Below are 15,819 nucleotides of genomic sequence, written 5' to 3' on the forward strand. Positions count from 1 at the left end.
TCAGGACACATCAGGCAGGGTACACACTGGCAGTCACACCTATTTGATAAACACACAGCATTTTTGCACTTGGCTACAGAAAACACAGCAAAGCACTTTTACACTATCAGTCCAAAATAATTTTCTTCGAAAAATTAACATGGGAGTTGTTTGGTTCCCCCACCCTCCCCCCGCTTCATTTCCCAAGCTTGAGTGGGTTTAAAGTCTCCCATTCGCTGAGCCGTGCTCTGAAGGTCAGTGATAAACCTCGTACAGCACTTTTATCACAGCGTATCTACCCCAAGAGCCGGATCTCGAGTCGGAGCGGGGGGGAGAAGTTTGCTTTCTCACCAGGCTCTTCAGCGCTGGCAGGGTCCTCCGCTGAACTCTCCGGCATTTCTACGCAGCTGAAAGGCTTCTCACAATCCCAGGAGCCCACTTACATTACAAAGTAGCATTGCAGTGCAAATAGCGCAGAGTTAAATCTCCATCCCCGCGCTTTCTGAAGGCACGGCTAGGTCCGAAGCGACCCAACGGGACGCAGCTCTGGCCACTCACCAGCCGCACATCAGGGCAGATGGTCAGGACGGAGGCGGCAGCCCGGTCTCGATGCAGGTATCCCCCGGCTCCGAGCCCGCTGTCTGCGCAGCCGGAGCCGCTGCTCCGCTCGCCCCAACACTGGCCCCGAGCGGGGAGCGCCGGCAGCCAGGGCCGCCCCTCCCCGCGGCAGGTCCGGGCTCTGGCAGCGCCTGGCGGCTCCTCCCTGCTCCTGCTGCTGCCGCGGGAGCCCCGGGCCGCTCCCCGCCCTCGGTGCCGGCCCCCTCGGATCCGGTTCGGACGCGGTGCCGAGCCGAGCACTGCCGCCTCACCTGCCCGCGCCCACCGGGGCTGCGCAGACAGCGGGCTCCGCGCCAGCCTCTCCACATGGAGAACACGAGTGGCACTGCCTTGGCACCGGCTGCCGCAAAGGGAAAGAGCCGAGGAAGGCGGGAGACTGAAAACAGCTCCGGGGCTCATCTAGAGTGCCTTTCAAACTCGCTTCAGCCCTCATTAGCTCCTAGCAAGGGCTTCTTTCCCCCCAAGCACCAAGCTCTTACTTCATCCTTTAGTTGTCAGGTCAAATATTGGTGTGTGGCTACAAATCTCCAACAGGTCTCCAGCAACAGAATACCTACTGGGATTTAAGGGCCTTCACCCCACCAGATTTTATGATATTTGTACCTAAAAAAGCTTCCCCCACAGAGGAGTACTTGAAAACCTGCAGTTCATCTCCACATACATCTCAGATCACAATTCTTTATAAGACTTTATAAATACAAACATAATTATTACAGACTATTACTGCAAAAAAACTGAAAACTTCATGGTTCACAACTCAAAATGAAAAAAATAGAGATTACCAAAGTCTGGAGATAGTTAAAACCTCAGTTCTAGGTATTAACGTGGGGAACATGGTACTCGCTCACTTAGCAGAGGTGTTCTATGAGCTTAAAATCCTACCAGAGGAAATGCTACAAATAGGTCTCAGTATGTGGTTTACTAGGATATTACGTTCAAACTAACTACAAAAGCCCATAGGCTCACAAGCCTTGTGTTTTGGGAGCTGACTCCTGGTTTTTCCTCAGCTCTGGATATCTCAGATACAAAACTCAGAACTGGTATCATCCTGGGGCAGATCTTGTGAATCAGTCTCTGTAAATCCAAAGTAGATCACAATTCACAGGCATCTGATTAGCTTTCAGAAGTGCTCTCCTTACTCTCTATTGAAATATGAGAGTTCTCATTTCAGGGTCAAGTTGAACTAGTTGGAGCAAAATGAATTGCTCATCTATAAACACCTTTACTCTTTGTAAAGCAAAAGATTTAACCAAAGGAAACACTGAAGCGCAATTTTCCTTAGTGTGACCTTAGAATTATGCATTACAATTGTGATACAAGTCAGCTTGTATCACACAAGGCAGCTTTTCCTGCTAATTGGATCTGGTCTTTAACACATGGTGAAAAACTGTGCTGCTTCCCCACTTCTAAGGGGAAACTTTTTTTGTTAAACCTGTCTTCCTGGACTTTCTCACTGAGCTTAAACTGGGAAATTTCACTGGCATCAACTACCATCTCCACCTCCCCCACAACATCAGTATCCCATCTAGAACATAATTTTTCTAACATTAATGAATCCTCTGACAGAAAACCTGCTTTCTATCCAAGGTAGAACCATTCAGCGTTAACGATCGAGGACAGATTTTATGTCAGAAATGTATTTTGCTCAAATCTATTTATTAAGCAAAACAGCACTATTACAAAGCAGGCAGCTCAACCATAATTCAAAATGAAAGTAGGATGGCAATACAGTATTCACTTTCTGAATATCTGAAACACATAATATAGCCTGGAAGCACCAGAAGAATAATCTCAAAGTTACTTTTCCAAAGTCACACAACTCCATGCATTTTTGAAAGACATATCTACTAATAAAAGTATTTCTGAAATGTGTCAGTATTACTGTGTATCAGTTCACTGCAGATACTGTGTCCCTTGTATTTGCTAATCACCTCAAAGAAATGACAAGAGGCACATACTATTTGCTCACCACTTTTATATCAAGGAGGAAAGGGACTACATAAATCTAAAGGATTACAGTCTATTAAGACTCTTGAGATTATATGTACTGCAGAAAATAGTGTTAGTTTCTAAGCACATAAATTTAATGCAGATACTTTGTTCCCAAGGGTGATAGTAAAACAAATGTATAATGTATGTTCAGAGATATGCTTAATAAAAGTATTTGTCCAAATGGGATTTAAATAGTGTATAATATATTAGAATTACAGCCTTGTAGTAGACCATTGCCCTTACAGTATCTGAAAACCAAACTCAAAAAGGTGCTGAAAAACCTTTTCCCCATGCTATGCTTAGGCCCTGCAGAGCCTTGGTTGCCTTGGGTCCCCCAACATATTCCTGGTTTGGACATTTCCATCATCCACCCTTTAACATCCCCCTCTGCATCACTTCTAATGTTGCTACTTATCTTGCCATTCATCTTCAGCAATGGCAGACAAATGCTGACTTCTTTATTCGCAAGTGATTAAAAATACAACTAAGCCCTACAGCATATGGAATGCAGGTCCAGTGAAAAAGAATGGAAGAACTTAGAATGATTCAAGGCAGACCAGGAATGTCAGATTTGATCTGTGGAAGCCTCGAGAGGATAAATGAGTTTATCCTATAAACTGTGCTATTCACTGCCTGGAAATGCATCTATGCAGGGAATCTGGAGGACATCTGCACTACTAATTCAGCCTTGGTTTAATTCAAAATGATCCTCAATGTATCAGGAAGTTCTGTCCATAGGTATACGGATCTGCCAATACATTTTACAAGTACTTTGATTGTTCAGGCAAAGAAAAACTCTTTAACTTAGAAAAAGCATCTCTTATGATAACTTTTTTTCTATCATAAGTTGTGTTTTTTTAATTGAGATTTTAAAATAACATTTTTCACAGTATACTTCATGAATAAAATCAAGTAGTAGTTCCCAGATTTATGTATACAATACTTCAGAAAAAGATAATGAAGATAACCATGGTAGAGACTCAAAGGAGCTATAGTCTGTGCAAGAAAATGAGCCTAAAAAACTGAAGCTTGTATTTACAAAGCAGGACAGAGTGTTGAAATGCATGAAGTTTTCTCTCTTCAAACAAGATACAAAGAGCTGCAGTACTTGGCCATGACCATTCCATAGCCTCTCCTAGACTGAAGACATCAGGCAATGCCACTGAGTGCCAGCCACTTGTCTGACCTCCGTCTGCCCACGATCAAGAGCCATGACTAAGATGCTACCCTTGCATCACAGGAAGTGCAGCTAAATCTTGAACCTTTTCCTGGCTGGATGCCCTCACCTGTCTTAATATGACGTTAATTACAGGTTCTTCTTGTCACAGTGTCACTCTTCCAAAGAGAGATCCAGAATACGCTGAAAGACTTTGAACATTGCATGTTAATAAGAAAGCCAGTGGAAGTCTTGGGTGTTCTGGGGTCAAATGGGTGGTGAAGGACTCAGCAAGTGCTCAGGAAAAAAGTACAGAGGCTTCAAAAATCTTTGAAAGCCAGACAGAGGGCACAAGAGGTGCTGTAGAAATTCTGATGAACTGCTAATGAACTGGGGAGAATAAGGGTATATGGAATAAAAGAACCAATTAGAGTTTAAAATGACAAAATGAGTTCTGCACGTGGCACATGTACTCTGCACATATTTTATTACAGCTACATTGAATTTTTATTACAATTCCTATCCACCTCCAGAATTTCCTGGCTGGTGGGTTTTTTTTATTTCTTGGATGCAAAAGTCTCTGTTGCCTTTTAGATGCCATAGCACAGTACTCACAGTAGGCAATTTACCAAATGCCTTTTAAAATAAACAACATAGCAGGAAAAATATTGTTTGGTAGGAACCAACCATTCATTTACTACTTTCATACTGAAGTATATTTTTGTGCAATGCTTGAGGTAATACAAACGTAACAGAACGTTACTCAGAGGCACACAGGGCACAGACCAGGAACTTCGAGCTTCTAGCAGCACTTAGGACATGCCAGCACTGCACTGAGAATTGGACTGAGTCAGCTTGATCCATCAGAGATTACAAGGTCATTACTGCCACTGATCCTCACCCCTGACAACCTGCAGAGATCCAAGAGCCTACATGGTGTTACCAAGTGTTCTTGGGTCCAGAAATATGAGGCACAGACACAAAATGACTTGAGACTGCAGACATGCCAATGTGAGCTGTCTGCTCCTAAGCATAAACTGAACCTGAGAAGAGAATGCCTGTGTCCATAAGGAAATGAAGCCAGAAACTCTAAAAATTGGCATTTGGAAGCCTCTGAACATTGGAGTTAACTGACAATCTCTGTTATCTATCCAAAGAAGAAAGAGAATATTGCAAAATATAAAAACAAAAGTAGCCAGAAACTAAAATCTGGCACTTTAATCTGTAGGTATATATATTTGATATACAGGATGAAGAAAATGCAGTGATTGAAATTCAAAGTATTAAAATCTGCATCCTCTTACACTGGTATTCTTCTATACAGTTTTTTCTTCTCCTTGAAGTGTACAAGACAGACCTTCTTATAATTACAGGTCATAATATAAGCAAAACTGATTCAGTATCATCATATCCCTAAGCAGAAGCCTTAAGTACACTTACAGACTCCTCTACTTACAGACTGCTGCCTCCACAAAGATGAAATATTGTCTGATCAATAGAGGACATGAAGTACATTGACGGTCCTTCTCCAGCTTTCCATTCTTTTTTTAATATGCTGGAAACTGGACATTTAAGGCCACATCAGCTTAAATAACACAAAGTCAAAGCACAGAAATAAATTTCTGGGGCAAAGAGGATCTTTCATTATTCACAAAGTGCCTAGAACAATGTCCTCTCAGTCCCTAGTGTAATGAAAAAGTTAGTTCAATATGAATCTGCAAACAAATACTGTGGAAATTTAAGGCACCAGGAATATTTCTCTATCTGCTCTGGGGTGCACTGGCCCCCATGGGGAGCACTGACTTCGACCCTCATTCATGGAGAAAGATTCCTAGACTTCAAGACAGACTACAATCCACAAAAGTGTGAAACAGATTATAGAGAGTAATGTAGGTGTATCACTTGGTGAGAAATTTAGGTTTTGGGCTTTTTAGTATGTTGTGGATGGAGGCAAGATGGAGGGCACAGGGTGTCATCCTGCGTTTCTTCTTCATGCTGCTTCTTCCTTCTTCTTCTTGGATTTGGGTGGCATTTTCTAATTGGGCAGAAAAGTCCGCATTGTGGCCTCTTTGGGATCAGTTATTGGGTTAAAAGGGAAAGTAATCTAGGTGTCAGTTCTTAATTGGACAGTTTAGTCTTAAAAGACCTTCTAACAAGAGATAGTTGGCCATTTTGTGCCTTCTAATGAAAAGCTGCTGAACTCACAGTAATGAGACTGTTTTACAGATATGAAATAATAAACACTTGAGTCCAAACATGAACTACCATCTCAAGTGCCTTCAATCCAGACCCAGAGAAAGTGACAACTGGGATCCCCAAAAAACAGAGCCTGATTCTAAACTATTTCCTTTATTGATTTTTGGCCTTTATTGATTTTTTAAAAAAGCTCTCAAAGTATCATAATGACATTTTACAGCCTTGCCTCTTCTCCCAACTGAAACAAGTCACTGTCAGCATTTCCCTAACTTTCTTTCATTGAGCTTCTGAGATTTTTAAATGTGAAGGCTGAGTTTTATGACATATAAGACTGTCTTGTTTTATCTACTTACAGAACAAAAATACTAATGTAGATTTAATGACTTTTTTTTTGGTGGACATCTAACAGACATAAACCTTTTATTTTTCATGTTTCCAAATGACATGTACTCTGAACTGAAATGCGTATCTGAGGTTCCACAGTAACTCAAGTCCCACATCACACAATAAGCTTTGGAAAGCTATTAAGTCTTAAAATTCCCCACATTGGATGAAACTATTTATATTTCTAAAAAAACCCTGAAAGTTGTGTATTAACCATGAAAACCAGAAGAAAACATTAGATTTAATACTCTGCAAAAAAGCTTTAATATGGAAAATTTATGAGACAGTTTTATTAGCATCTCAAATAGTTTTCAAATACTAATACAAAGAAAACTTGTTAAAAAACCAAATAAATCTGGAAGCAGAATTGAGCATCTATACTTTTTGATTTATCTACAGCTTACAATATTTTGAAGGAACTTTTAATAGCTTGTCTTCAGCTGTAAAAGTTTCATTCTCTAAACAGAGTGCTCCAATAATAAGTTACATTAAAATGCAGCTGCATAAACATGTTTACACATGGTTATATTTTCTCATTCACATTCCCTTCTCACAGGTGTACCTTTTCCACTATGAAGTAAGTAAACTTAAATGTATCTTATGTACGTGCACACATATATAATGTCACTTGTAAAACAGTCCAGACTGACCAGGGGGAAAAACTAACAGAATGCTTTATCTGAGTATAAAATAAACAAGTGACATAAAAAGCAGTAATTCTACCACTTGTACAACACCAGCATTGAAATTACAACCACTAGCCTGATGGCAGTGAAAGCGACTATTGCAGTGTAATTTTTTTTCCTAGACAGGAGAAATGTATTTTACTAATACTGTTTTAATAACCACCGCATTAACATGTCTGTAATCAAAGAAGTAATAAAGAACTGTATTTCTCCCATCATTTGGAGAAATTCATATAGCAACAGTCTAGAAACCACAAGTACCACTATTTCCATTTCACTTAGGGAAGCGAAGGAAATGTCACTTTTTTCAGATTCATATTCTTAGTTCAGGAAACAGCAAAGTCTTGCAATGTATGGGATTCTTTCAAAATATATAAATTATTTTTAAGATAGGGACAAGTATTTTGAAATTAATTTAGGGAAACTAAAAAGGTAAAATCCATATTTAACATAACTGTGTAAGTATTGCCATATAATGCCTATGCAATATTAACATCTGTGGGCAAAATAAACTCTTATGTTGCAGATATCAGAAAACTATTCATTTTGCTATTCATTCACTTAGCTAAGTAGAAGGTTCTTGCTATTCATTTAAGAGTAAACTGGGTAACAATGGCAATTCTGAAACACTTCTAGAACATTTCTTGTACCTATTGCACATTCAGCTTATTGCCTTCAGCTTAGCCTAGCTCCCTTGGCTTAGTAAAACTAATGGGAGAGGAAATCCCTACCAGCATTTTTGCTCTAAAGATTTTCAAAATTTGCTGCCTAAACCTTCAAACAATACATGAAAGAGCTCCCCCTCCTTTTGTGCTCAACCAACATCACACCTTCACCTTTCTTCACCAGAAAAGTGGAATAAGCACCAGAGCTAATATTTTTTTTCTCCCAGAAAAAAAGAGAGATCTAAGTGTTTGAAGTAAACAAGCATTGCTAGAGCCCAGAGAGGACCTTTTATTTGAAGTGAGCTTTATTGACACACTAACAAAGGCCTGACAAACAAGGCAGGAGAAAATGGTATTTGAGCACAACCTCAATGTTTGCCCACCAGGCTGCTTGCCTGCCACAGGCTTACCCAAACACAGCCCTTGCAATGTGAAGTCAATCTTTTCTGGCTGTCTCCTAGCAAACAGATGTGAGCCTGGGAATTCTTCATACATTCAGATAAATCAAGAACCAGACTGTTCAGAGCCTCAGCCTCCGTGGCTTTAGAAGGAGATGTCAGATTTCTGCAGAAGCCTGTGATTTCACACTACTTTGACTAAAATACAGTTATTGACAATCATGTAAGTCACATAACTTCCAAAACTCTTCACCAAGCTTGATATGCTTCCGTTTCATCTGCTATCTATGGGAAAAACCATGAGACAAGTCTAAACTACAAAACACCTATGTAACATTTCCCTATGGATTTTTCTATGCTATCTCTATTCCTTTTGTATTATGCCCAAAGGTTCTGAGGTGTCTTCTCAAAAAACTGATCTGGCGTTTTCTACTGTGCACAGGTTCCCTGGAGCCATGCAGTTCTGACTGTACAGTACAAAACTTGTGTTGTCAGTACAAAACTGCAATTGCAAACCTTTCTGATCAATGCTTGACTCAAAAAATCTTTTAGAAAAGCACACGGTACAGAAACACTGCATTACAGTTGTAATACAAACCCAGATAAATTGCTTCTCTGCATGAGATCCATTTAACAGACCAGATTCTTATGCAGAAGATGACCCAGTATTGACCAAAATATCTAAGGCAAGGTACTTGAGTGCTTTTCAAGCTTAAGGGTACCTCTTGAGATTTACATTCAATAAATACAGCTGTATATCTACTTAAAGATGGAATTCAAGAGAAGACTTTGACTAGATTACTTTATATATTCTGTGATGTATGTAGAAATTCAGACAATACTGATTTTACCATTTTACTGAATTCCTATACAGGCTTCACATGCTCAGTTTCTAGGAATTTCATTATAATAGGATTTGGTTCTCTACTGGTTGTATGAACTCTAGTATCAGGTTAACTCTCTGCACACAAGAATTAAGCAATCTAAAGAGGATCAGCTGCTGAAATGTATTTAGGAGTACAGGATGTTTCCATACCCAGGATTTGAGGATCAGGACTCAAAAGCAGCAAGACTGATAGCAGTCTGCAAAGGCAGCCAGGCTATGAGAATTGAGAGAACACTACTCAGTGTTGGCCATTAGGGACTACAACTGCGCAGTTGTTGGTTGTTTTTTTTTTAATATCCTGGCAAAGAGGAGTGCCTGGCTATATGCCAGCAGTACCAGCGCTGTACAAAATTAACACCAACAAAGCACCTCCATATCAGACATGGAGACAAGCAAACAGCAGCTGTTGAAGATTCCTGGCAGCCCTAGGCAGCAGCAGCTGCACAGCCATTCCATGCCTCCAAGGGAAGTTTGGTCCCTCTGCAATTCCCTCCCTTCCATCTCCCTCAATTGCATCATGTACTTGTTCCAGGGCATGGGCACTGGCAATTCGAATGAACCTCAGAAATCTGTTTACTACCAAGCCATTGAACCTTTATAGCAAGTATTCAGATATTAAACCCTGAATATTCTTTTTATAATTTTAAATCTTACTTCACAGAACAGCCTTGTTTAGTCTACAGATTTAACAATCACCAGCAGATATCATTTTAAAGAGCAATGCATGCAAAATATACTGACCTTCCCAGCAAGAGCTCACAGGTCAGCTATAAAAAAAAAAAAAATACCAGCCTCAGTAAGGTTGCTCCATTTGTCAGAAGATATTAATCTTTGCATATGCCCTTTCCAAAACAAGTAAAGTATAAATCTACCAGCAAAAAAATCTTTCTCGAAGAGTTTGCTTTAGAAACAAAGCCAAAAATAATCTAACCTTGAGGGAATCATCCCTTTGGGATTTGCATGACTTGTTCATACTCGTATGACACATCCATGTTTTTCCTCACAGTGGACAAAAAAAACGATCACATGGATCTGGTCACAGTACTCAAAGGCACACAGAGTTATTGCTAGGCATTAGTAGAGATTGTAACACCAGCCAGCGTTCCTTCCACCTTTCCAGTACAGCTCAGTGTCAGCTGCCAGGCAGGACCAACACTTGGTGCACATTGAGTGACCCTGAGCTCCTTGGTTACTGGCACATTATAAACCAGGGGTGAGAGTAAACTGCTCACACATATCGAGGGGAAGGGGGCTGGGAAGAAGGGAGGGAAAGGAACCTGGAACGCTTACCCAGGGTCAGAGGACAAAGAATTTCAGAGCCAGGTGGCAATTTTAAGAGGGAAGTGCCTATCATGCAAACATGTGCTCAATCATGTTCATCCACACACTTCCTCTTCAGAGATTGGTTTTAATCCCAATAAATTTTCTAAATTCAACTCCCCACATACTTGCACAAGCTTGTTTGCTGGCATAAGGATGGTTGCTACAGCAGGCAAGGATAACCCGATGGAGGCAATGCATTTCTTTCAGTGGCACTGATGATTTAAGTTCACTTAGGAGAACCCAAGCATAAAATGTGTATATTAGAGTACAAACTGCAAAAGCAATAGCCTTTACAGGACTAAAGACAAACTTTTTAAAAATGCTTAAGGAAAAGCATGCAGTACATAGAATATAACTAAAAGGCAGAAATGCAAATCACAGGGATAAGCACAATCTCCGCCTCTAATTTTTCTTACAAAAAGTTATTGCTGAACTAGTTTTGAATTCCCACAAAATAACAAAGCAGAAACAAAGGGCCATGTTCAAACACTGACAACTCCAGTTGCAAAACTGCAACTCCAGTTCCCTACATACAGGACTTTCTTTCATTAGGACAAGATGGAAAACAAGTCAGTGATTAGCATTTTAATTCAATACTAAAACATAGTGGGGTACAATTGGTAAAGGCACTGATGGGCATTTTCCCAGGTTCCTTGTTGAATGACTGCACTTTTTCTTTCAGAAAAAAGAAGTTAACAGTTCAACAACATCATCATCTGCTATGACTTTCCTCTCAAGTGCTGCAGTACTAAGCTCCTTGCATGGCCACTGTAAACACTAAGCAGGAGCATGATGCTCTTCAGATCATCAGAGTATGACTGAGAGCAGTCAGGCTTCTTGTGCACAGAACACACCCCAAAGACTCCATTGCCATCAGGAGCTAGTTTTCATGTAAACATGTGAGTGACAGCAGATAAAGCTGTATTCCATTAAAACGGCAGCAGTGAAACCTTCAGAAGGAGGTCATTCAAGGAAAACTCTGCTGCACATTACTGATTCTGCACAGTACTTCACAAAAGCCTCATAACTGCAAAAATAAAAGCACAGATTCTGTTTTATTTCTTATGCTCACTCCTCCTTATATTTAAAGGTGGAAAGAAATATTTCCCTCAGGAAAGGGTGGCCCAGTTCATAATTTCTGGATTAAATCCATTACTGTTAGCTGCAGAATGAAATTATTAGTGACAGGTTCACCGAATTACCTCTTTACAGAGGTCACTGGAGCTTCCTAGAAACCTAAAACTGCCCCTGTAAATTTAGCTAATAACAACTGAGTTTTTGAAAGCAACTAAATTATAAGTAAACATAATAAAGAACCTGCTTTAATACCCTAATCTAGTCATGCACTGTAGTACAATACATTTTCGTTTCTTCACTTTGAAGTTAGAAACTGAGAAATAGAAGAGTTTTGACATGCATCACTATTACATCAACATTTTATATCCACAGATGTGGATGTAGACTTTCTGTTGATTTTAAATATGCTTATATCTCTTTGAACTATAACACAAATCAAGAATGATTTTTCTGGCAAGCACACAAACCATAGCTTGGTTAGCACATTTAAAATAAGATTATGCAGAGGTTTAAAATAGGATTAAAAAAAACTTTTGTCACATACAATTCTATTATGAAATGAATCAATTTTGCAATATTAAGAATCTGAAAAAAATAAAAAGAAACCACATGTACAAAAACGTTACTTTCATTCTATGTTTACTACCACCATTTTGAAGTTTTGCTCAATTATTGATGAAGCACCTTAGACAGAAATTGTTCAATTCACCACTTTATAGGTTACACTTAGTTATGCTTAATCTTCTAAGACAGTTCATAAACTCTGTATACCATTTCATGTAAAGTACATACAGAGTTCTCAAAGTCCAGCCTGCGTTTTCCCCTTCTAAGGAAGTGACCTCACCACCAGATTATAAAGTCCTGTTTCTCTTACTAGTGCTCTCTGTTGCTCTGGTCCCATAAATTTTGCATTCCTAGGAGTACAAAGGATGCCTTTCATCCCAATCCAGTAAACAGCTGAGGAGTGAAGAGTCCACTACTTGGTGAGAAACCTCAGCTTGAAATCCTTCAGCAGGATTTCAGCATTAAATCCAAGACTTCCCTATCTCAGGGTTATCACACAGCTGCCCAGAAATTATATCCCAGCTTTGCAGGACATGTGCAGACATTGGTGTGGTGCTGGGACACTGGGGCGCTGGCAGGAGCAGCACTGGGCACAGGTGTGCTCCCCAGCACACCCAGTTTGCCTGGCTGCTAGGACCACAGAGGGACTGGATGTCACATTTGCTTACACCAACCTCTCCACTCCTCCCACAAGCAGTGAGAGTCTTCATCCCCACTGTCCCTCTGAACTTCTGATCTACTTTGTCAGAGGTTACTTCAAGAACTCCCAGAAGTAATGTCATTCCAATCTAGCCAAATCCATTCTGAAATGTCTGTTTTTACACAGTGTAAAACAAACACTTGGAATTCTACTGGTTCATAAGGAATTGATAGGTAAAATGGGGTTATAACTGAATTACTGGGGAAGAAATGGAAAACTCCATGAAATAGTCCTCGTAAGTCTTACACCAAATGAGGGTCACCTGTCACAACTGAGCCCTGTTTATTAGTATTAAACGGAAATCTAACAGATTTCTTATAGTCTCACAAGCCTTAAATAGATTTAAAATGTGCTCTGTTGTGATTTATTTTACCAGTAGAACACTGTTATGCAAAGATCATCGAATCCCACTGACCCTGGTCAAGAGTTCCGTGGAACTATTACCAAAATTCCACAGTTGCCAGAGACCTTGAATTTGAAGCAGACTGATACTAATTTGCAATTAAGAGACTAACTTACCATAGAGTGCAGGTTTCTTGGTCTAAATTCAGTTTATAAGAACTCAGTTCTCTTTGCAATTCCTTTTTTCTGCTTACTATTCTAAGGGGTTTTGTTTTAATAACTAATATATCTCATGGAACAACTAGACATAGCCATAGAAGATAAAGATGCAAAAGGCTGGAAAAAGAGCTTGATTAATTAACTCTAAGATTCAATATCACCTTTTGTATAGGACACACCTGATTCTGAACAAGGAAGGCAAATATGCTCTGTGCTGCACTAGTCTCTATATCTTTGTGGTAGACAGCAAGACTGTACTATTCTACTTCCTCTTGGCACTGGGCGACTAAATTGAAAAAAAATACATTCTCCAGTGTCTAGGCTGGGCAAATGACCTGACAGGAATAAGAATTTCTTTGAATTGTTCTAATTCAGAATCTGCAAAATACTCTCAATATTCAGAATTTGCAAAATACTATGATTAAGAATAAGCCAAGAAAGGACAGGCATTCAAATATTGAAGTGTTTCTTATCCTGCTAAAGAAACTTAGAGATAACAGTATTAATTAAAGTAGGTAACCAAAATGATGAGAAAGTCTGCAAGGAAACTGAGCCACTGAAGTCTTGGAGTGGTCTAAACTATCTCCAAATATTATTTTATATTGTATTTCAGGAGTCTAGGTCCTCTTGCAGAGCAACTTCTCCTAGCCTTCAGACATTAGGTGATCTAAAATTCAACAAACTCTGTCAGGGGCTGTGCTGAATTTTCTGCCATGTGGAAACCGTAAAAATCAAAATTATAGGAAGGGACATGAAAAAAATATTATTAAAACACAACAGTGATGGTAAACCTTGACAACTTTCCAACAGAACTGACTGGAAACCTACCTTTTCTGAAGACCTATACAACCTGAAGCAAGCCAAGTGAGAGCTAAGAGCCCTGAGGCATCAGATAAAGCTACCCAAGCAGTCTTCTATCTGTGGATGTTAAACTCTATTTCCTTCTACAATGAAATACAGTTTTTTTTTTTTTATTTTAGCTTTTAAATTGGATGAAAAATATAAATCTAATTTCAAAATACGTAAGTTCTTTCCAAAAGTATAGTTCTCTTTATCCAGCCAACTCTATATAGTATCTTTCTGAAAAACACAGCTCAAAATTAAGTTAAAGGATTATTTGAAGTCGTCTTGCATAAATACAAGTCAAGTATCAGTTTAAGTTACTATAACGGTCTTTATATAGGCTCATAAGTCACATAGCAAATTCTGGCAGAAACAGACTTCAGTCTTTGGACACATTCAGGTATTTGAACATGGTGCCAAAAATCTCCCAAAGATAAGTGAAACACACCAGGAAAACTGGTTTTAATATCCAAAGAGTTACTCAAGCTCAATTGAATTTATCAAGATAAAGAATACATTTTTCTTGCTATGCAGAGAACAGATGAATCTTTCTGCTCAATATTGAACAGCTGTTGAAAACAACAGATGCTGAAAACTCTCTAAGAGATTCTACAAAAACTCTTTTATAGAGCAAATTACTTTGCAACCTAAACACCAGAGCTTCTATAATGAAATCAATTTCTATGCCATGGCCTTAATTTCAGTTTACTGCATATATTCATTCAACCTACAGCCCCTGAGCTTTATATTAAAGAAGTTCTCATACCAGCAGCTGTCTTCCATAAAGAGCCTCATTCCCTTAACAGTGCTAGTATTTGCTCAGTGAAATATTAGCCTCTGCAACATGTCAGAAAGGGACTGAACAGCAACACACTCTGGTCTGACAAAAACAAAACAAAACAAAACAAAAAAAATACAACAAAAAACCTAAATAAGAACAAAAAGACATACTTTCAAAACTGGGTGTTTTATTCTACATAGAACAGTTCCTGCTGATTCTGTACTCCAAAGTTGAAAATTGTAACGTTTCACCAATTTACCAAAAAGTTTATGTTTTTTTCACCCAAGACTTAAGCCAAATGTGTCTCAGCACTGGATCCTACACTTTAATTTCCTTCTACTTCTGCTATTGTCACACCAGCACTTCTAAATATTTACCCTTCCCAGATTCCCAAAATAGAAGAAGCCAGGGCTCTTTTGTAGTGCAGATGATTTGCACAGACCCCAAGCAGTGCAGAAATTCTCACGCTTTCATGGGAGGGAACTGGATTTAGATGACACTTTGCTCCTGACAGGGGAAAGTAATCTTTAATAAATTTTAACTGAGGTGTCTTTCTAACACAGAGGGATTACGTATATCTTCCCTATGTACAATGATAAACATTAAAGGCATTAGGAAACATTCCTTAGAGAACTGCAGATGTACATTTTTCATAAAGTGTAGATATGAATAAACTGCATCTAAAGCTGGAAATGTTTAGCACTACTGAAAAATTAGTTTTCTGTATACGTCACTCAATTTATCTTCTGAAAAGTTAAACTGTCATTATAGATAAGGATTCAATAAAAGCTTAATCAAAAATGTGAAGGCAGTACTAAAAAAATGCAAGCATAAACAACATGAAAAAGAAAAATGCATTTTTATGCCTAGTGAATCTTTTGGAGTCTCCATAGGAGCAACTGAGTCCTTGGTATCAAAGAGGGAAGTCAGCTTGGTCTTTGCTGGCATCACAAATCCAGCAAAGTGACCTACAAGAGAAATGCTCCATATACTGTTTGTTTATTAAATCA

At 39.1% G+C, this 15,819-nt stretch overlaps 1 protein-coding gene across 2 annotated transcripts in view; it reads right to left on the minus strand.

Moving 5' to 3' along the window:
- DISP1 (dispatched RND transporter family member 1) overlaps positions 1-15,819 on the minus strand; it is an 89,967-nt gene that overhangs the window by 38,127 nt on the left and 36,021 nt on the right. Inside the window, exon 1 of one of the 2 annotated variants that reach the window (XM_058802206.1) lies at positions 538-716. The exons of the other annotated variant lie outside the window; for it this stretch is intronic. Coding sequence (XP_058658189.1) covers positions 538-548 — 11 coding nt within the window. The 5' untranslated portion in view covers positions 549-716. Of the gene's footprint in view, positions 1-537; positions 717-15,819 lie in introns of those variants that run through there. 2 annotated transcript variants of the gene reach the window in all.

Source organism: Ammospiza caudacuta, chromosome 3, assembly GCF_027887145.1.
Source record: "Ammospiza caudacuta isolate bAmmCau1 chromosome 3, bAmmCau1.pri, whole genome shotgun sequence".
Lineage (NCBI taxonomy): Eukaryota > Metazoa > Chordata > Aves > Passeriformes > Passerellidae > Ammospiza > Ammospiza caudacuta.